The sequence below is a fragment of the Periplaneta americana genome, chromosome 15 (genome assembly GCF_040183065.1).
Source record: "Periplaneta americana isolate PAMFEO1 chromosome 15, P.americana_PAMFEO1_priV1, whole genome shotgun sequence".
Classification (NCBI taxonomy): domain Eukaryota; kingdom Metazoa; phylum Arthropoda; class Insecta; order Blattodea; family Blattidae; genus Periplaneta; species Periplaneta americana.
Window position 1 is genome coordinate 169,205,670 of NC_091131.1, and position 22,723 is coordinate 169,228,392.

Below are 22,723 nucleotides of genomic sequence, written 5' to 3' on the forward strand. Positions count from 1 at the left end.
CATTTAGATTTCGCAAGTTTACCTTCTTTATTTTTCTTCCTATGACCATGGTCTTCGTCTTGTTGGCATTTATATTCATTCCATACTGCTCACAGCTGTCATTTAGCTTTAGTAGCATATCCCTTACTATCATCTCCTCTTCTGCTAACATTGCCGTATCAGCAAATCTTATACACTTTATTCTTCTTCCCCCTACTACTATTACTCCTCCCATGTTCTGAAAACAGTTCTTCACTAAATCCTCCAAGTAGATGGGTAGGTGATAAAGGGCATCGTTGACTTACTCCTCTTCCTATTTTGCTTCCTTCTGACATTTCTTCTCCTATCCTGACTTGACTCATTTCATATAAAGGTTATTAAACAGCCTCCGCTCTTTCCAATTCACGCCAATTTTCTTAAGATCCCCATATATTTATTTCAATTCACTCTGTCAAACTCCTTTTCTAGGTTCAAAAAGACTATAACCACTTCTTTATTCTTCTCTAGGTATCTATCGCCGATTGTTCGTAGCAGTCCAATTGCATCTCTCGTACCTTTTCCCTTCCTGAAGCCAAACTGCTCTTCTTTCAACTGTTCTTCCATTTTCTGATTATATGTATAACCTACTTACATACAGTAAAGTACAAAATGTTATGATGTAGTACAATTATCACAAGAGACCATACTTTGTCCAACGAGGCTATAAGGTTAAGTATTACTGGAGTTTTAAGTAGACAATGCGCGTGCATCTAGCAAGCGAAGTACTTGACTAATTGCTCACATGACTGTGGTCAAGTTCGGCAGAACAAAACATGGACCACTTTAACAATTATTACACTAATATTTACAATATAAATTATTTACATTATGTATACTAAACTACGCTATCTATATATATAATTTGAACTGGTAATGGAAATTACGGGACAACAGCTCAATGGATTTTAATAAATGACCCCCTCATTTTGAAGCTTGGAACCCAAAGTTTTTTTCAGAAAAATAGTAGTTTTCAGTGAAATGTCAGTTTTCCTACATAATTTTCATATTTTCCAAAATCCATCTTTCGTCAGTTTTGAGAACTAATTACATTACAAAATAAAACAAAACACACACTACAATAAACAATAGGGTCATTCCATGTCAAAGGACCCTGAATGCAAAAAAAATAAAATATTTCAAAGTAATTGTAATATTCATATTTCTAGAGTAGATGAACCTTTACACCAGATAAACAGTTAATTTCATGAAAATATTAAATTATTTAATGTCTATGCATATTTGACTTTATTATTAATAGTACTGCTGACAAAAGGAAAAATACACCTCATATGTTTCCTGCTTTGATCATCTTTGCTTGTCTTCTGATTTGTTGTTGCGTGAGAAACTTGCTGTGTAGATGTTCCACATTCTACTGTGAAATTTTGAAGCAAATCAAATGAGTTTTTGAAGTACATGGGACTAAATCAAAATATTAAGATCACATGTCACACCCGCAACACAAAATATAATTTTATTTATGCCCATAAGAAAGTAATTAACTTAGCAAAGTGAAACTTTCAGAAAGTGAGGTTATCCACAAGATCTAAATTTTAACATATAACAACTTTTTTTGTAGCGTGACTATTTTGCTCTCAAAATTGCGTTGCGTGTGTGACATTAGCCTCATATTATCAAATGTCACACCCGCAACACAAAACATGAAAAAACAGGGAAAGACAAAAACAAGCTCTTCAAACTGATAAAATAAAGTTAAAGCTAAAGCGCAAGCAAAACAGAATAAGACAGAGGCGGCTCAGAGAAAAACTAAAGTGAGTACCTGAGATAAGTAATGCATCTCCAACAAGGGGTTCATATAGGAGCAACAGATCACTAGGGAAAGCAGTTCCTAAAGTGAACAGAGGTTTATCGAACAGCCTAAGGAAAAGGAAAGCAGTGGTATCGAAATTTATATTTGAGGAATTGCCGGAATTTGCAAAAAGACAATCTGCTACAAAAATCAAAAAAAGAAGATACGTAAAAGACAGGGGCGTATTTTGCGGACTACTGGGGCTACTGGCAGTAGCCCAAGGAAATTACAAAAGAAAAAGTTTATAATATAACATAATGTAATAATTTTGTATTATTAGTTTTACCATAGTAATTAAAATTAAAGTAATTGTTAGATTTATATGCACTCTCTGCTCTCGAAAAGAAACAAGTTGTCAAGGCGGCATCGCTGGAGAAACCACTTGCTATGTGAGGTAGCCTGTGACCGTACCGCGCACGCTGTCCTGTTGCACAACTGCCCGTCCCCACCCGCTCCCTTCTGTTTCCATCGTGCAATGTAGGCCGGGCGAGTTGCCGCTCTCGTGATCGGTTTATTTGCAGGCACGAAGCAGCAATACGCTTAGTACGCTAGCTCATGAATGTGATTGTGTTCTTGCAGTACATTATTTTAAATCTGTGATTTGTTCGAGTGTCTAAGAGTTATATTAATTGTGAATTATTAAGTTTTTAATTTCCCAATTAAGTGATATTGTGAAAAATATGGCAGAACAAGTTTCTGGAGAGGTTTGTGTTGAAAATGACTGTGTAATAGAAGGTTTATTAAAAGTGCCTTTTAACAGTCGTACATAACAACGAGAAAGTTGAAATTGTGAAAATGGAAAGACCAACTCCTGAGTTAAATTTGTCCATGGACGTAAAAGAAAAACAGCGAGAGTACACACGCCATTTCACTTCAACATCATATGGTAAGTGGAATTGGTTGTGTGGTAGTTCTAAACTGTCTAAACTATTTTGCTGGCCATGTTTGTTATTTAGCCGCGAAACTAATGTGTGGTCAAAAGAGGGGTTTTCTAATATGAACTCCCTTCAAACGGCAGTCCTAAAACACGACAAATCAAAAGCTCATATTTGTAGTAGCATGAACTATGCAAACTTTGGGAAGACAAGAATTGATTTACAGCTAGATAAGCGAAAAGCTCTACACATCAACCAACACAATGCTCTTGTGAAAAAAAAATCGGGAGATTTTACTGCATCTTATTAACGCAGTCTGCTTTCTAGGAAAACAAGAATTGGCTTTTCGGGGTCATAACGAGAGTGTGGAATCAGACAATAGAGGAAATTATATTGAATATTTAAGTTCCTTAAGTGAATTTGACCATTTACTGGCCAATCATCTTGAGAGTTCAACAGTATTTCGTGGTACTTCTCTCGCAATTCAGAATGACTTAATATTTGCTATAAGTGGGGTTATGATAAAGAACATAAAACCTTTTGTGGCCATTGTTGTTGATGAAACAAGTTACTGCTCTAATCAGAGTCAATTGTCCACTGTTTGAAGATACGTCGACAGTACTGCCAATGTTCAAGAACGGTTTATAGGATTCACAAATGTCAGTTCGGACAAAACTGCTGCTGCTTTGTTTCAGCATGTGGAAGGTGTTATAGCAGAATAGCTACAATGTCGGCAATAAGTTAATTGCACAGACATACGATGGTGCTTCAGTTATGGCGGGAAATATTAATGGCTTAAAAACAAAAGTTCAAGAAAAGTATCCTCAAGCACTATTTGTCCATTGTTACAGCCATGTTCTCAATTTAGTTTTGCAACAAACTACTTCATCCATTCCAAAATGCCGCATTTTTTTCAAAACACTGTCGGGTTTAGCTGCATTTTTCTCATCATCTCCTAAAAGATCAGAAAACTCAAGGAATTTATGAACAAGAAACTCCCAAAAGTAGCACCAACTAGATTGAATTTTACATCTCGGCTTGTAAATACAGTAAAGGAATACAGAGAAAAACGGACTGCTTTCTTTAAAAATATCATTTGTAATGACTCTGAAGAAAACTGGGATGATGCTGTAAATGTGCAGGCTCAAGGATATTTGAATTTTTTCACAGTTTCAGAATATATTTCTTCTTGAAGTCTATGCTAGAGTGTTCGCACATACAGATGTGCTCTACAATATTCTTCAGACAAAAAGTCTAGACATAGCATACTACTTGCAAGAGGTATCAAAGTTAAAAAAAAATACTATATCCGAGTTCAGACGTAGTGGGTTTCTGTCCATATGGAGTAAAATGGAAAATGAAAACTCTTCAGCCAATACAATGGAACCACCATTAAAGCGAAGAAAAGGAGATGATGAATTGAAATACAGGCAGCTGTACTACAGCATACTAGATCGTATGCACATGGAAATTACTGACAGATTTTCTGATTATGGAAAGCTTCAGTTCACACATCTTCTAGATTCTCAAAAATTTTCTGCTTATAGAGAAAACTTCCCGAATGAGGCACTAAACAAATTATTTCAGTCCTATAACAGTCACTTTGATCAAGTACGTTTGAAAAATGAATTAAGTGTAATATATTCAGCAGCAGTCTTTGATTTTTCGAACAAACCTATCCATGAAATATTATCTGCCATATATGAAAACCAGCTGAACAAAGTTATTCCTGAAGTCCTTAAATTGGCAACATTAATTGTGACAATACCAGCTACGTCAGCATCGGTAGAAAGAACATTTTCTGCGTTGAAGAGAATAAAATCCTACTGTAGATCAACTCATACACAAGAACGTTTATCCGGCTTGGCACTAATATCCATTGAAAAGTCATTTCTACAGAAACTTTGCAAGTGGCCCAACTGTAATTTCAAGGACGAAGTCATCAACGTATTTTCGTCCCAATCAAGACGTCTGGAATTCACATAAATATGTAAGGAATTTTATTATAGGGATTTTAAAATATATTTTGTGTAATAATAGGGTCAGTGGTAGCCCAAACCCTTTAACCAGTATACGCCACTGGTAAAAGATTGAATGATGAAACAAAAGATAACATGGTGCAGTTTTATCTCCGTGATGACATAAGCAGGACTGAGCTAGGTAAAAAAGACAAAGTCACCATAAAGAATGTTCAAACCAGCAAGAAAGAAGTGGTACAGAAATGAACTATGATGATGACCATTGCTGAAGCCTATAAAGAGTTTGTGTAGGAATATCCCGATTGTGTGATAAAGAAATTCAATTTTTTCGAGCTTCGCCCACCATTTGTATTTCCCGTTTCCTCTGTGGCCCATAACATTACCATGGGAACATGCAGTTTTTGGTGGAAAGTGTAGGAAAGAAATTGATGTAGCTATTTCCACGTAGTAAACAAGATTTATTAGCCATCCTTGTATGTGACATTGAACACTTTGAATGATGTCAGATACATGTGAGAAATGCAAGTCGGCCTGCAATTCTGTTCAAAACATCATTAGTGATGAAGAAACAGTTAATAATGAAATGAAATGGCCTCAGTGCAGAGACGTGGAAGGACAACCTCAAATTGTCCTGGAAACTGGAACTGTATCTATGTGAAGAAAATACAAATGCAGTTGAATGGCATTCAAGCTCCATAGTTACGTGAAAAGACAACAGTCCAAACACTCTGAAGAGGTGAAGAAAAAATTTCTAATTCATGATGCAGTCATCCAAACTGATTTTGCAGAAAACTACATATCTTTGAGCCAAGATGAAATTCAAAGTGCTGACTGGAGTCAGTGACAAACCACCATTTTCACTGCTGCTGTTTGGTTGAAATGTGGGAAGAACTATAATTATGTCATTATAAGTGATGACTTGTCACACAGCAAATATTCTATTTAGGTATTCCTTAAAACCCTTCTCTAAGACTTGAAACTGAAACAAGTTCCGAATATTCAACATGTGAAGATATTCTCTGGTGGCTGTGCTGCACAGTTCAAGAATTGCTTCGCAGTGTTGAACCTCATACATATTCAGTCTGACTTCAATATTTCTGCAGAATGGAATTTTTTTGCCACTTCCCATGGCAAAGGAGCAGTTGATAATGTTGGGAGAACTTTGAAAAGAACTGTTTGGCAAATGGTGAAATCACGCCAAGTGATTATAAATTCGTCTTCTGAATTCTATGAATGTACCAAACATAGTGTAAAAGGTGTAACAACACTATTTACTCTGCAGAAGAAGTGAATTCATTATCATCATTCCTGGATAATCGTTGGAAAAATGTGTAGCCAATTCCAAGCCTGCATAAAGTTTACTTTGTGTCTCCTATTAAAGAAGGTGTGGTGAAGGTTTCTGTAAGCTCTCAACAAGAAGAATTAGCAACAGTCTAATTATTACATCTTGAAGAAGAAGAAGAAGAAGAAGAAGAAGAAGAAGAAGAAGAAGAAGAAGAAGAAGTCTAGATCTTCATGCAACAAGGACAATACCAAACTTGAGCCATGGGACTTTGTACTTGTATCTTTAAATGCAACAGGTAAGTCTAGCAGGAAACAAGACGTCTTCTTTGCTATTTTTTTAAGTTGACTGTTTAACGACGCTGTATCAACTACTAGGTTATTTAGCATCGATGAGATTGGTGATAGCGAGATGATATTTGGCGAGACGAGGCCGAGGATTCGCCATAGATTACCTTGCATTCACATTAAGATTGGGGAAAACCTCGGAAAAAACCCAACCAGGTAATCAGCCCAAGTGGGGATCGAACCCGCGCCCGAACGCAACTTCAGACCGTAGGCAGGCGCCTTAACCGACTGAACCATGCTGGTGGCCTTTCTTTGCTATTGTGATAGAGTATGAGGACGAGACTAATCAAATTTTGTTCAAGTATATGCATCCCAGTGGAAAGTGTTGGTTGTAGGCAGTAAATGAGGACAAATCTTGGGAGGACTTCTCAGTGATCCTGAAGAAAGTGAAATCTCCTAATTTGCTTAATAACAGGGGTCAATTTGCCTTTAGGTGACTATGCTTGCATTTTAGCCTACATGAATGTTTGTAAAAAATTTGAAATTTGTATGTTTTTTAAAATTAATTTCAATAGCAGTGGTATTTTTTTGTTTCCTTTGTAAATAAAAAATATCTATGTCACATTGCTGCTGGTAAAAATATGGAAACTTAACCTGTCTTCAAGTGTCACACATGCAATGGTCACACACGCAACATTTTCAAATTGGAATTTACGTGGAATGTTTAATGTTCCTCAGCAACTTCTATTATATCATCTCAAAAGTATACATTTTATTTATATCACCAACAAGTTACAATCATATTCATAATCCAAGAGAACAGATTGTAATAAAATCTTCACTTGCATGAGAAGGAGTTGTATCATTTTGTCACACACGCAACAAAGATTGATATTTTATTTTTAAGTGTATTCTTCTTAACCAACTCAAAACTTCATAACTGAATTAAGTAATTGATGGTTAATATAATATATAAAAATAAAAATGTTATCTCTTAAAACATTTAATCTACAGTATCTTTTGTAAGTGAATCTGCTGTTAAAATGTCACACACGCAACCATGGAATGACCCAATGGGCTATTACATGAAGACCATGACCTGCAGGATTGCTGACATATTTAGAGTTCAAATTCAATTGGTTATTAAAAGCTTCAAGAATTACTAAAAATAATTTACAGGTCTGATTCTGCAGTGTGTAATTTTCTTAATACAGCTGTGTATTGGATATTAAAATCTACAAAACTTGAGGTGGTTTGATGACATCATTACCATTAGAAATTAATTATTAATATAGTTAATGCCATGCTGTTAATATATAAACTACAAAACTTGCGTAAGATAATAATAATATTATTAAAAACCAAATATTTTATAGTTATTAATCAAGTGGGTTGGGTCTTTTTCATATATTTAATGGTTGTGTGGTGTAGATTCAGTATTGGCTTGAGAGAGCGCAAAAATTACAGTTCCTAAGGAAAGACGATATTACTTACTGATAAAATAAGAGGCCTAGAAAATCCGATAATTTCAGCAAGATCTCTTAGCAGGACTATTACACTTTTGCTATGTCACACTACTTTTGACCAATAAAACTGTACGAAAGGACGTCTTTCAACCAATCATGGCTGCTTATCGTTCAATTTTATCACGTCCCTTGAATTTGCTTAATTTTATCGCGTCCCTAGCATTTGTTTATTTTTATCACTACCCTAGCATTTGTTTCTTTGTGTGCCAACATTTCAAACTGCACTGGTCTGGACGTCAAAAAACAGAAAATTACAAACCACTCCAGTCAATGCACAGCACTTTCAAATATGACTCGCATTGCCATTCAAGAACAAGAATTAATAAAGATCGCTGGTCATATATGAAGAGCACCATTCGGAAATCCTGAATAAGTTGAGGGATACACCATGCACATCAACAAGTTCACTTCTTTTACGCACACGTCCAATATAACATCAACTGAACCACCAACCACTAAAACATTCAAATTTGAAAATTGTACTTTCAATAATTGTTTCTTTTAAAATTATTCATATTTATTTTTTATTTCATCATTGTTAATTAAAACGTTTCTTGTTTATTTCATCATCCCTAATTAAAACTTTTCTAACACTTGTTTATATTATTTAGGTTATGTTTGTTATAGCTTCTGCTATATGATATTATGGATAGTCACGTATCAGAGATTGCTTAATACTAAGAGTTATTGAAAATCATCTGTCAAGTGACGTTGATTACTGGGATCCGGATGATTGAAGTGGAATGCAAATGTTTTAATAAAAATGAAACTGAATCAACAAAGCCTTCTTGACTAGTAACCTTCCACAGATTTCAATTAAGATTCCATAGTTGGCACAACTGATACCAGTAACAAGAAAACATAATCATAAAACACTACTGCCATCTAGCATAATGTTGAGATGGTACAATAATACATTTGAAGACAGTTGTATTTTTGTAAGCCAATTAATATTTTATCGTATTGGAGTACTTTACTTCTAATCTTTATATACTTTCTTGTAATAGTGTAATAGTCAATTAAATCCCACTCGAGTTTTGATTTTCTCTAGATAAATCAAAACCTCTAGTGAGATTACTGTTGATAAAATGATTTTACCGTCTACATTTCAAGCTCTACATGCGGCAGCTACACCAAGATGCTATGTCTATTGTTCGAAAGCATAGCAAACCTGACTTTCTTTAATTTTCACCTACAATCCACAATGACCTGAAATAGCTATTGCTTTTCTCTCACTTGAAAAATGTACTGATCGTCCTGACATTTTTACTTATGTTTCCGCGTTGAAACTCAAAAACTCAAGGTGGATAGGTTCAAGAAAAAGTATTTGGCATAAAAATAACATTCAGAGGGAGTATGTTTCATTAATATGGAGGCAAATAACTTTCAAAATGTCTGGTATTTTTCATTGAAAATAAATCTGAAATATTTTTATTTGAACGTCTAATGAACTTCGTTTGCAGCATTTGATGCACAAGCCACTAGTTTTTACTATTTACACTATTATGAAGAATGTAGGCCTACATTGATCAAACATTATTTACACTATTATGTACAGTGTTGTGTATTCTAATGCAAGGTATTTTATTTAATAATACTATAGCCTACTTACTTTTTAAATAGTGTGTAATAGTGTAAATACTCATGTTTAATGAATGTAAGCGTATGTTCTTTATAATAATGTAAGTAGTAATTCTAGTGTAGGGGCTGTCAGACATTGACTGTTTTCAAAATCAGACTGTCAAAAAGACTGCTTTTCGTCTCTAGAATAAGATATTTATTCAAATACTACTTTTGTAGAACATGATTTTTATTTTTAATGTATCAATTTTCCTTCATTATGTTAATCATTCCTTCAGTCCAAATTATATTATTTAATGCTACACTGTAATTGTTTAACTCTTAGAATTACACGTAATTAAACTAAACACATCTGCATTTTGCTCTTACTATTATTATAATTGTGTGTGTGTGTGTCTAATGCCTACCTACTTCACTTGCGTGATTTGGGTTCCGTATATTACGGATAGATGGCAGGACTGTGACTCATTTTCACTTTGTACACCAATTCGGTGGGCTACACTGTACATGATGTGTATCTGTTAAGAGTTATGTATATTATGTACTAGGGTGAGTGTATGTGTAAGTTTATTATAATTATTATTATTTTTATTATAATTATATTGTTTTCTGTATTGCTGTTATTTATATTTGTAACATACTTTTATACTGGTTGAGTGGAAGAAAATACCATATGGCACTAACTCTACCAGTAAAAATAAATAAATGATTTAAATAGTAGGTAAGGTCATCATAATATCAGTTTTTATCACTATAATGCATTGTGAACAGTCAGCGGAGTCTAGTTTTGAATCATGAATAGAACGCCAACTGCAGCACAAACAAGATGCAAGTGTTTCATTATAATACATGTGGCACGAGTCAAACATGACATCACGTCAATATAATCTATGAACAACTAAACTTATTTCTGTATACCCTGGGCAGAATATGGTCCATAATATTATCACTAAATTTCAGCAACTTACCCAGCCTTCGTAAAGATTTCGCAACAGTTTCACCTGGCTTCATCAATTCTAACATTTGCCTGTAGACAGCAATGTGATCAAATGGAGTTCCAGGGTTTGAATGATCACTGTCGCTATCATTTTCGTTACCTTCTGCACCTTCTGGCTTTTCATCCTTCTTCTTAATCTAATAGAAAGAAACAGACTGAAGTAAGATGTTATCTCTAATATTTATTCTATTTTTTTTAGAAAGAGAGAACAATTCATTTAATCCATATCCATCCTCAGTATTACACACGCACAATGAGGCAGATTTTAAACTTTGGCTGCTCTAGTCTATAAAGCACAAACCACCATTTTCCTGAAATAATTGGAATTTTTCTTGGGAGCTAAGACAATTAATTTAAAAAGGATCAGACATAATTGATGACTATGTTTATTACTTTAATGTATAGAATTAATAAGAAACTAACAGTTAAATTTATTTCTAATGTTGTTTCACGTCATCAGTAAAGTACGAAAAAAAATAAATAAATAAAAGAAACCCTTTCAAATCAATAGGAACTTATTAAGCTCTTTTATTTGTATATTTAAGGTATATGTACACCCACAAAACGCAAAAAATGATGAATAATTAGAATTTTCAAAATATAACTATTTTAATAGACAATTTTCTCCCCTTTAATTTGATATAAGAATTTTCGATTTATGCCTTATGGTTTTTCAGATAAGTCCCATTTTCCAAAATGCTGCATCATCAGCCACGGTCACTTACTTTTGGAGTGCATTACTTTTGGAGTGATCTTCGTAGCAGTCAATCCCCTCGTCCAGCATTGCTTGTAAAATAAACTTCTTTCTAGTCCCGAAATAGATGCATAGATATCTAGGCATGATCATGAGATTGAAAAAACTTTTTTACATATTGAAGCAATTTATAATCTTTTACTGTTAGTCATAAAACTGTAAATTTGTGTGTCAATGATGTTGTACGTCATTTTAATAAGAGTGTAAAAGTAGAAATTACAATTCTGAGGAGGATGGGCATAAACTCTGGGACAAACACCATCACAGGATTTGTTGCATCAATGGAAATAGGGACAAAAATACCAAAAAAAAAGAAAAAAAAAACATTCAACACCTGAAGTTAAAACAAGGACGAGGTATTTGAGTGCCAGAAAGAAGCTGAAACTGGACCGACATGAAACTGCTTAAGGGGTGACATATGATGATGCAGTCTTCTAGGCTCTGAAAGTTTGTGGCTCCATTTCCTGTAAATAGTAATTTTAGAATATTTAATTCTTTCAAACATGATATCTCAGCCAAATATGGTGATACCAAGAAGATATTGGTGTCATTTTGAAGCTTGAAATGTCCCCCAGTGCCTGACAATGAGTAAAATAACATTAATATAGTTAATACATATCTATGGATTTTTTAAATGACATATGCAACATAAAATATTAGTATAAGTTACATATATGCTAATATTTAATTAATGTAAATGAAAATAAAAAATAGCTTTATGTCAGGCACTAAAGAATAGTTTTAGCTATAAAACAGTGAAGAAACTGTGGCTCTATCTTAAAAACTGCATGAGCTATCATGTTTCAAGTTTTAAGTCAAAATTATAAACAAAATAATTTTTATAAACAATTTAGACCTAATTTCAAGGGATCTGTTCACTTCATTCTCGTTCTGATACCATTCTCAATTGTATAAAAATTTTACAGAGCAAAATTATACAAAACAAAATTTTTTGTACGTAAATGTGTACATATACCTTATCACCATAATTGACACAGCCTCTGGAGAGTGATTCAGGACCTCTGCAACAAAACTCACATCAAAGTTCACTGTGCTATGCTATGAGTCAAGTCATACTCGCTGCCTACAATCCCTGCTGCTAGATAGCACTGCGAGTCATTCGCCACTTTTATCATAAAATTTCCAATATTATTATTGGACAATATTTGATCAGAGTATGCACCACTGTGCAGGAAGTAGAGGGAGAAAACTGCCTTAGTTGATGTAGGTGATTGACCAGTGGAGAGTAGTCAGTAGACATTTGTGAGTAGCATGTGTACATGACAGCTGAAAGTTCAGATAGTGGTTTACAAAGGCCTTCTACCCCTATGTTGTTAACACTTCATACTTCATGATTCAAATCCTGGTTGGAACAAGTTACCTGGTTGAGTTGAATAATTTGAATAATTTCGAGGGAAAAATTGTTCTGGGGCCGGGCATCGAAACCCGGGACCTTTGGTTAAACGTACCAATGCTCTACCAACTGAGCTACCTGGGAACTCCACCAGACACCGATCCAATTTTTCCCTCTGTATCCACAGACCTCAAAGTGGGCTGACAACTGTCAAGCAACCAACAATGAGTGCACACTAACTCTATGTGACTTAAATTGTGGTTTTCTGTTAACGAACAGTGACGTGTATTATGCAAATCAAGCTTTCAGGTATAACTCCCTGTAACGTTGATTTGAATAATTCTTCTTCTTCTTCTTCTTCTATGGCGCATCGGCCCGTTTTCGGGTCATGGCCTCCCCAGTTGCACTCCACCAAACTTGTCAATCCTGTGCTGCGACTCTCCAATTCGGATTTTGAGGACTTGTAGTGCATCCTGACATACACCATCTTCCCATCTGTTACGTGGTCTTCCCACAGGCCTTCCTCCTCCGAAATCTCCTGAAAATACCTTCTTTGGAACTCTATGTTCTTCCATCCTAATTAGATGACCTGCCCATTTGAGTGTCTTTATCCGAATAACATGCGACAAGGGTAGCTCTCCATACAAGTAATACAGTTCGTTAATATATGTAATTCTCCATTCCCCTTGCACACATACAGGTCCGTAGATTCTCCTCAGGATTTTCCTTTCGAAAGAATCGATCTTTTCCATGGCTTTCTTTGAGAGGGTCCACATTTCACTTCCATACATCACTATACTCTGAATGAGTGTTTTATATAGCATTACCTTTAATCTCCGGTTTATATCCCTGTTTCTGAAGATGGGAAGTATTGAGGATTTGAATAATTTCGAGGGAAAAATTGTTCTGGGGCCAGGCATCGAACCCGGAATCTTTGGTTAAACGTACCAACACTCTACCAATTGAGCTACCCAGAAACTCCACCAGATACTGAGCCAATTTTTCTTGATTTGTACCTGGTTGAGGTTTTTTCTTTTTTCAGAGTTTTCCCTCAACCCATTAACGGGTAACTTTTGGTGCTGTAGACTACCCTGGACTCACTTTGCTGGCATTATCACCTTAATTTCATTCAAACACTAGATAGCCATCACAGTTGATAAAGCATCGTAAAATAAATCGGGCGCACTTCCGATCAGGGACAGCGGTATTTCCTCTAAGGTTAGAGCTCAATTTAGGTGTGTGTGTATTAATCGAAAATTAGGGGCTAGAAAATATTGAGAAAAGGACGCATGTTTATATGACATTTTTTCGATTAATACACACACACCTACTGTCATCCTCTGAGGAGTTTAGTGCTGAGAGGAATGCGGTTCCGACTAGTCTAGCGCGGTATTGGAGTGGGAGGGAACAGTGACAGCGGCAGTCTGGAAGGAAGTACAATCATACTGAAAACATTCGCCCAATTTACGAGAGCAGTATGCCTATTAGTTTTCTAACGTATTTTCGGCGAGATAGAGATACAACCTTTCGCAGTTACGTGTTCAGAGAAGGAAAGTATTGTAGAAAATTTTATTTATTTATTTATTCTGGTGAAGTTAAGGCCATCACACCATCAGAAATACAAATACAATAAAATAAATAAAAAGAAAAATCATAATAAAACTACAATAATATAAATGAAAAGAAGAATCATACTATAAAATTTAGTGGTTAGTAGAATTGAATTAATTTTTGTAAAGTAATCAATTTAAATATACTGTACTGCTAAACTCACTTCAGAAGTAAAATTATTTGATTTGTATTTTAAGATATCACCAACAAATTATTTTTGCATGACATTATAGGAATCTGTTTTTCACGATACCAATCACACATATTCTAAAATTCCAATAGAATAACACTAAAAACTTTTCCACAGCATGTTTCCTTATAAATGAGTTGTAACAGTGAAATATTTAATATGAGTAATTCATATAATATTAACATAGCTAACATCAGGGAGATGTTTGAGCAAAAATTGCAACAACATATTTAATATATTAATAACAAAACCATATAGGCCTAGGTAAACAATATGTATATGAAATATTCACACACTACTACAAACTGAAGACTGCATATTTTTAGACGATTAATACTTCCCACTCCGCTCAGCTCGGCTTGTCTGTAGCAACAAAAGAATCTACCTGCAACCCCCCTGCACCGATGGCAAGAATACCTCAGGTCCCCGTGCTAAACTCATTGGAGGAAGACAGTAAACTGAGCTCTAACCTTAAGGGAAATGCCGCTACCCCTATTCGGAAGCACGCCCAGTAAATCAATTAAAAAACATTCATGCGAGGAGGCATTTTTTTTACAAAGTTTGAGAATGTTTCGAGATATTTAATTTGCAAGAAGATTTTCAATATGATGAGAAAATATAACCTGCAGTGCCACTATGACATGTGTCATGCTAATGACAAATTAAAATACAATAAAGAAACGCAATGTGAAGCAGCACAGCTGACCCTCAGTGATGCTTTTAAGTTCTCATCCACGAGTATGTTATGGTGGCATGGCTTAATAAATTTCATCATGGAAAATAGTCTCTCACAAACATATATTGGGCCAAACATACTCAAAACACCTGCTGCAAGATGATGCAATTTTAGCTTTAGTTCCCTTTTCCATCAATTTTTGTATAAGTTATTTAACATTAATGAAAAAGTCGATCATAAATACAGACTATTTATTTTGACAATATCCATATTTATGTTAATTTTGAATACATATACACTTCTTACAGTTTTACGTCATGGCATTTTATGTTTCTTTATTAATTTATTATTGCTTTGCATAAAGGATTGACACAATTTCAGAGGAGATATAACTTAAGTTTTTCAGTTATTGACATTATAAACGAAAATGTTAAGTATTTATTTGTGAACATCGTGTGCTCAATTTAAACTATCATTGCTAAATTTCACTAACAAGTTACATTAATTCTGGTATGAACGAAATGACACAACTGCAATATTTTTTACCCATCTGCAGCTATAGGCTAGTATTCCAATCGTTTTATACAAAAATAACAAAGCTGAATTTCCAAGGAAAAGTACTCTGCCTTCATCAACAAATTTAACCTACAGTAAATAAACCTAGAGAACCTAACCTAGTCTAGTCTGGTTCAGTTTTTGGATGTTTGGTGAGGATGGGCAAGATAACTTTCCTTGGGAGCTAGCCTACCAAGAACTTTAAATAACTCTAACATTTCACATATAATGAATATAGACCTCTAAAAATCAATAGTTTTGCATTACACCTTAGGGCCATTAAGCATCCGACATTTCGTAAAATAAATAGCCTAGACCTATAAGTTTAAGCATGTCAGTCTCAAACAGCATGCTATTTTGACAAAAGCCAAAATTACTCTACTGTAACAACGAATAATTTAATTAAAATTACGTATTACGGGTAAATAAATTGTACTGCTTATTACCTTCACCCAGTCAATATTTTCTAGCCAATTATCCCTTATGTTTCCTTCTTACTTCCAGTGATAATTGCCATCTGTATCAAAATGCCCTTCTTCAAATTCTTCCTCCATGTTGAATGGCGTAATGTGAACCTCACCATCAAAACCACCAGCTCCATCTTCCTGACCTGAACATATATAAAAAAATAAAATTAATGGGAAGAAGAATAGGCCTATCGTACAGATTGATTCCTGGGCTTCAGCTTCTTTTAGTGCTCCAAGTAAAGAAAGATATCGATCGGTGCTAAAATCAACTGTGGACAACTTTAATGAAGCTGTCATAAGGCGAACCATACACGAGTTCTATATTTCACAGAAACAGAAGCCCAGAATTTAAAAAAAATATTATTGAATTTGAAAGACTATCGACTTTCAGGGAGGTATCTCGACTTTGAAGAAAGTCATTTTAAAATTAGGATTTCATTGGAAATAAAAACACAAAATAATCGCCAAATTCTGGTGGAGCCAAAAATTTGCAGTATTGGAGGAAAATAAAGAAGTACAGAGAAGAAGGCCGCCCCCATCATTTACATGGATGATGATGATGATGATGAATGATGATGATGATAATGATGGGAAAAGTACAGTGAAGCACTGATGAACATTACCGGTATTTCTGCACGAGTATATTTCATTGTTAATTAGTGATTAACTGTTGTATATAGTGATTCAATTGCTGCTCATTGTATTTCCACATTAGTGTTTATTAGTGACTATTGTTCCGAACTGCTGCGCATTGTATTTCCACATTAATTTACTTCTTTATTGTTTATTATTGTTCCGAACTCTGCGCATTGTATTTCCACATTAATTTACTTCTTTATTGTTTATTATTGTTCCGAACTGCTGCACATTGTATTTCCACATTAATTTACTTCTTTATTGTTTATTATTGTTCCGAACTCTGCGCATTGTATTTCCACATTAATTTACTTCTTTAGTGTTTATTATTGTTCCGAACTGCTGCGCATTGTATTTCCACATTAATTTACTTCTTTATTGTTTATTATTGTTCCGAACTCTGCGCATTGTATTTCCACATTAATTTACTTCTTTATTGTTTATTATTGTTCCGAACTGCTGCACATTGTATTTCCACATTAATTTACTTCTTTAGTGTTTATTATTGTTCCGAACTGCTGCGCATTGTATTTCCACATTAATTTACTTCTTTATTGTTTATTATTGTTCCGAACTCTGCGCACTGTATTTCCACATTAATTTACTTCTTTATTGTTTATTATTGTTCCGAACTGCTGCGCATTGTATTTCCACATTAATTTACTTCTTTAGTGTTTATTATTGTTCCGAACTGCTGCGCATTGTATTTCCACATTAATTTACTTCTTTATTGTTTATTATTGTTCCGAACTCTGCGCATTGTATTTCCACATTAATTTACTTCTTTATTGTTTATTATTGTTCCGAACTGCTGCGCATTGTATTTCCACATTAATTTACTTCTTTAGTGTTTATTATTGTTCCGAACTGCTGCGCATTGTATTTCCACATTAATTTACTTCTTTATTGTTTATTATTGTTCCGAACTGCTGCGCATTGTATTTCCACATTAATTTACTTCTTTATTGTTTATTATTGTTCCGAACTCTGCGCATTGTATTTCCACATTAATTTACTTCTTTATTGTTTATTATTGTTCCGAACTGCTGCACATTGTATTTCCACATTAATTTACTTCTTTAGTGTTTATTATTGTTCCAAACTGCTGCGCATTGTATTTCCACATTAATTTACTTCTTTATTGTTTATTATTGTTCCGAACTCTGCGCATTGTATTTCCACATTAATTTACTTCTTTATTGTTTATTATTGTTCCGAACTGCTGCGCATTGTATTTCCACATTAATTTACTTCTTTAGTGTTTATTATTGTTCCGAACTGCTGCGCATTGTATTTCCACATTAATTTACTTCTTTATTGTTTATTATTGTTCCGAACTGCTGCGCATTGTATTTCCACATTAATTTACTTCTTTATTGTTTATTATTGTTCCGAACTGCTGCGCATTGTATTTCCACATTAATTTACTTCTTTAGTGTTTATTATTGTTCCGAACTGCTGCTCATTGTATTTCCACATTAATTTACTTCTTTATTGTTTATTATTGTTCCGAACTGCTGCGCATTGTATTTCCACATTAATTTACTTCTTTATTGTTTATTATTGTTCCGAACTGCTGCTCATTGTATTTCCACATTAATTTACTTCTTTAGTGTTTATTATTGTTCCGAACTCCTGCTCCTTGTATTTCCACATTAGTGTTTATTAGTGACTATTGTTCCGGAGTATGAAGGGAGCACAGTGATAGGAGCTCAAAATTATGCAGACACTGCAACGTGCGAGATAGCAACGTGAGACTTCATTTCTAATAAGACTGTATTTCCCTCCTTCCATCTAGAAAACGTGTCGCTTCGTGTCGGATCGGTCTCCCTCCCACAGTCGAAACTTCTCCTCTCTCGCGTCGATGAGCTGTCACCATAAAGTAACTGGGCTGTATGTATGTCTATGTAAGTTGTAATGGCAAATTACTTTTAGTTTAAGTAATTAGTTACTTTAAAATATTATTATTATTATTATCATTATTATTATTATTATTATTATTATTATTATTATTATTAAATATACATAATTATTCTGTGTAATTATGTCTTATGACTATTAGAGAAAATACAAAATCTTGCCTACTAAATTAAAAACACAAGGATTTATGCAGAAAGGTAAAAGATTACAAACGCATCTCATTCTCAACACTGAAATGTCACAAATCCGACAAAATCCCTTGGAATACATAAATATTCAAACTGGAAACAACTTATTGGAACCAAACCAAACCAAACCAAACCAAACCAAAGGCACTTTCCTTAAACACATCCAAAGCAACTGTTGTTCCATTTTCACTAAGGTCCAGTGGTCTTAAATCTCCTCAATCTTCTTTTAGGCTCAAAATTCATCATTCTGATTGTTCTTCTCAAAATTGTGAATGTCTCATATTAACCGAACCCTCAGAAATTAAGTATTTAGGCATTACAATCGACCAACACTTACGATGGAATAAATATATTAAATATTTATGCAATAGATTACGTTATTTATATCTTTGTTATACTTCAGTCATTTTATTTACCAGTTAATATTTTACGTCTCATTTATTTAGCTTTATTTCAATCCATTCTCCAATATGGAATTTTAGGATGGGGAAATGCTTGTAATTCTAATCTCACTCTACTAATACTTATTCAGAAAAGAATTATTAAAATATGCCTTAATAAACCAATTGATTACTCATCTGAGCTTTTGTTCACCGAGTTTAATGTTTTGAAAATTAAACAGATGTATTATATTGCCTTATTAATCTTCATACATTACAATCGTAATAAATTCAAATTGTATCATCATAAATATGGAACTAAAAGATCCGATTTTATACGACTAGAGGACCCAAAGTATTTCACAAGCACAGCTCTGAGCCATGGTACCTACTTTGGTCCAAGGTTATACAATAAAATAATTGAAAAATACCCAAAATTGGAAAATTTTAGTATCAGAAATTTCAAAAGTAGCATTAGGAATTTAATTTTTAAAGAATATATGTACATGGTCTCTCTGTCACTGGCAGTACACAGCGCATAGATATAATAGCTTTCAAGGAATCTACAAGATCTAGATTCATAATTGATTCCACTGTGCGTTTCGAAACGAATGAGGAACAGCCAGCAGAAGTGGATAAGGAAAAAAGAATATCTACAATCCTACCATTCCATATTACCTCCAAAAGTACCAGCTAGAAGAGCTTGAAGTAATTGGACTTCTGGTTGGAGCAAGAGGTACCGCTATTCTCTTCATGAAAGATGTGTTTAAGAGGCTTGGAATACCTACATCTATTAATCCGATTGTAACTTTAGCTGCATTGAAAGGATCAATTGCTCTCCTGAAGCATCATCTATATTCGAAATGAAACCAAGTTCATTAACATTCTTTACTTTTTTGTAACACTTGCCTCTCTAAAACTAGGTATACTGTATTTCCACCAATCACAAAATGTATTTGCAGCTATGTACTTGTAGGAGTTAATGGTTCACTGAACTTGTAAACATTTATATGGTTAGGTACTCTTTCTCCCTTGTGGCATCTCACAAATAGTGAGAAGATTTCTAAATTTTTATTTAATATGTGTATGTATTTGTATGATTTAAAATGTTAAAATTGAAATTGTATTTTTAAAGTTAATTTATTCCTATAATTTTTTTTTTCTTGGCCCACTTTGTTTGTGTTAAGTATGTGTTTCGATAACTCCCTAAGCACGAGTTTTTTACTCCTTCAGGGAAGAATTAAGACTGTATTTTTGTACATGTTATTTTACTAACAATAAACAATAATAAACAATTGTTAAAAATGATACAAATCCAAATGTAGCAAAACAATTAACATTAGAAACATTTAATGGCAAATATCGTTGTGAAACCTGGCTACACATTTACAGTGATGGATCTTTACAAAACGATTTTGATACTGCAGGAGCTGGAGGAATTTGTAAATTTTTCTCGTTCTATAAAGAAGTCAGGAAGGACTCCACAAACTTTGATGGAGAAGTTGAAGCTGTATACACTATTCTAACCAATCTACTTCAAATAAAAAATAAATTTTCCAAAGCTGTAATCTTCATTGGCTCAAAAGCAGCTATACAAGCTACAGCTAATAATAGTTCACAGAAAGCTGACGCAACTTCTCAGTGCTGCACCCTGATCAAGCAGTTCCAAAAACTGGCAAGAAAATAGTTCTGCAATAGGTTCCAGCGCACTGCGGCATTACAGATAGTGAATTGGTGGGTCAGCTGGCTGCGAAAGGCTGCACCCTAATACAAAAACATATTACTCAAAAATAATTTATTTCTGTCACATTTAATAAAAAATTTCAATACAAACTACAACTTTGAACAGAATAAAGGAATCAGCTAAAGATAAATCATGGGAACCCGTCCTCTAAAATTTAAACATCATCCCTGAAGAACCAAGAAATTCAGCAGTGACAGCCTTCTGCCTTCTGACCGGGCATGATTGTTTGGCAGCTCAATTATATAGAATCGGCATCTCCCTGTCACCGATTTGTGTGTAATGTGGAAAGGACGTAATCATAAATAAGTCATCATCATCATTGGCTCAACAACCCATTGAGAGTCTTAGCCTACCTCAGTATTTTATTCCAGCCGTCTCTACTTCTGGCCTTGACTGTCCACATTCGTGCACCAATAAAGTTGGCATCCTCGTATACATTATCCTCCCATCAGCTCTTCGGTCTTCCTTTGGATCTGATTCCTCCAGGATTGGATGTAAAGGCTCTTTTAGCGGGTCTAGTATCATCCATTCTTACCAGGTGTCCAGCCCACTGCAATCGACCAATTGTAATAACTGTTATAATATCTGGCTCCTTAAACAGATCGTATATTTCTTTATTATATCTAATTCTCCATTCATTATTTGTTTTGACGGGTCCATAAATTGCTCTCAGAATTTTCCTCTCGAAGATACTAAGTCTTCTGATGTCCTGTTTGTTCATAGTCCAAGTTTCCGAGGCATACATCAGGCGTCTTATATACTCTTATTTTAGTTGAGATGGTTAAGAATTTCGATTTAATATATTTCAGTAATCCAAAGTAACATTTATTTGTTATAGATATTCTTCTCTTAATTTCAAGACTGATGTCGTCATTATTGATCATGAAGCCAAGATATGAAGACTTCCCTCAAAGAACGTTGTATATCATATGCAAAGCCGTTGATATACAACGTTCTTTGAGGGAGGTCTTCATATATAACATTTTTTACATATTCAAATTTGTAATTTTCAATTGTAAGATATGTTGGTGCTTTATTAATAATGTTTCCTTTGCGGCTGGAGATATCATGGATAAGCACCACCTGGAAGATTGAGAAGCCTTGCCTGTTAACCTCAACATCACGGAAAAACACTGGACTGCAAGACAGCTGATGGCTTCATTGCCATGATACCAGAACTTTGGCTACCTACCAACCAACCAACCAACCAACCATATTGATGTTCTCTAAATGAGCTACGTTTTGAGTATTAGTTTAATCATTCGCGAATATGTGTTGTGTATTGCATATTAATTTTGTGTAAAATGGCACATTGAAGTCATTATTTGTAGAATTAAAAGAGAAACTGTTTTCAAGTTGGACGTATGAAACAAAATGTGCTTACAAAACAGAAGATCGACACCGAATTTACATATTAAAAAAGCACATGGAGGAAAGCAAAATATAAATTTTCAATCTTCATGGTCTAAGAAATATCCTTCGCTAACAGAATGTTATGAGACATATCGTCGTTGTTCCTGCAATAACTCCTATGTGACATATTTATCGATTTTCAGGTTTTTGCTCTATTAAATAACTTAAATAGTGATACAGCAAATAATAAAATCTCCTATATGCAATTATATAAAATTCTTTGTTTCGAAAATGTAAGAATTCACAGTCTCCTATGTACGGCTGCCATAGGATGAATAAATGTGTTTTTTCTTCCTACTGAAAACTTTTATATTTTGCACATAGGAGTTATTGCAGGAACAACAACGATATATCTGTATTCTGTTCTGGGGTGAAAATGAGTGGACCTCACCTTCTTGAGGGGTCTGTCACAAAAAAAAAAAAGGTAAGCAAATTTTTTCAGCTTAGGCTACCCAATATTTATACCTTAGCTTCATTACTGAT

General features: G+C 34.2%; 1 protein-coding gene and 1 long non-coding RNA gene across 14 annotated transcripts in view; one reads left to right on the plus strand and one right to left on the minus strand.

Moving 5' to 3' along the window:
- The window catches only part of LOC138715528 (uncharacterized), a 141,403-nt gene that overhangs the window by 99,807 nt on the left and 18,873 nt on the right, over positions 1 to 22,723 (plus strand). Inside the window, exons 2-3 of one of the 2 annotated variants that reach the window (XR_011336377.1) lie at positions 18,394 to 18,502; positions 21,891 to 22,408. This is a non-coding gene — a long non-coding RNA (uncharacterized lncRNA). Of the gene's footprint in view, positions 1 to 18,393; positions 18,503 to 21,890; positions 22,409 to 22,723 lie in introns of those variants that run through there. The other variant, XR_011336376.1, reaches the window with a different exon arrangement.
- The window catches only part of LOC138715526 (CD2 antigen cytoplasmic tail-binding protein 2 homolog), an 84,541-nt gene that overhangs the window by 43,646 nt on the left and 18,172 nt on the right, over positions 1 to 22,723 (minus strand). For 10 of the 12 annotated variants that reach the window (XR_011336372.1, XR_011336373.1, XR_011336374.1 and 7 more), the window contains 3 exons: positions 21,181 to 21,377; positions 15,939 to 16,102; positions 10,324 to 10,489 (listed from right to left, as the gene is read on the minus strand). Coding sequence is in view for 8 of the 12 variants with exons in the window: in XM_069848568.1 (XP_069704669.1) it covers positions 10,324 to 10,378 (55 nt within the window). In the remaining 4 variants the exon portion in view is untranslated. Of the gene's footprint in view, positions 1 to 10,323; positions 10,490 to 11,077; positions 11,793 to 15,938; positions 16,103 to 21,180; positions 21,378 to 22,723 lie in introns of those variants that run through there. The other 2 variants (XM_069848564.1, XM_069848566.1) reach the window with 2 other exon arrangements.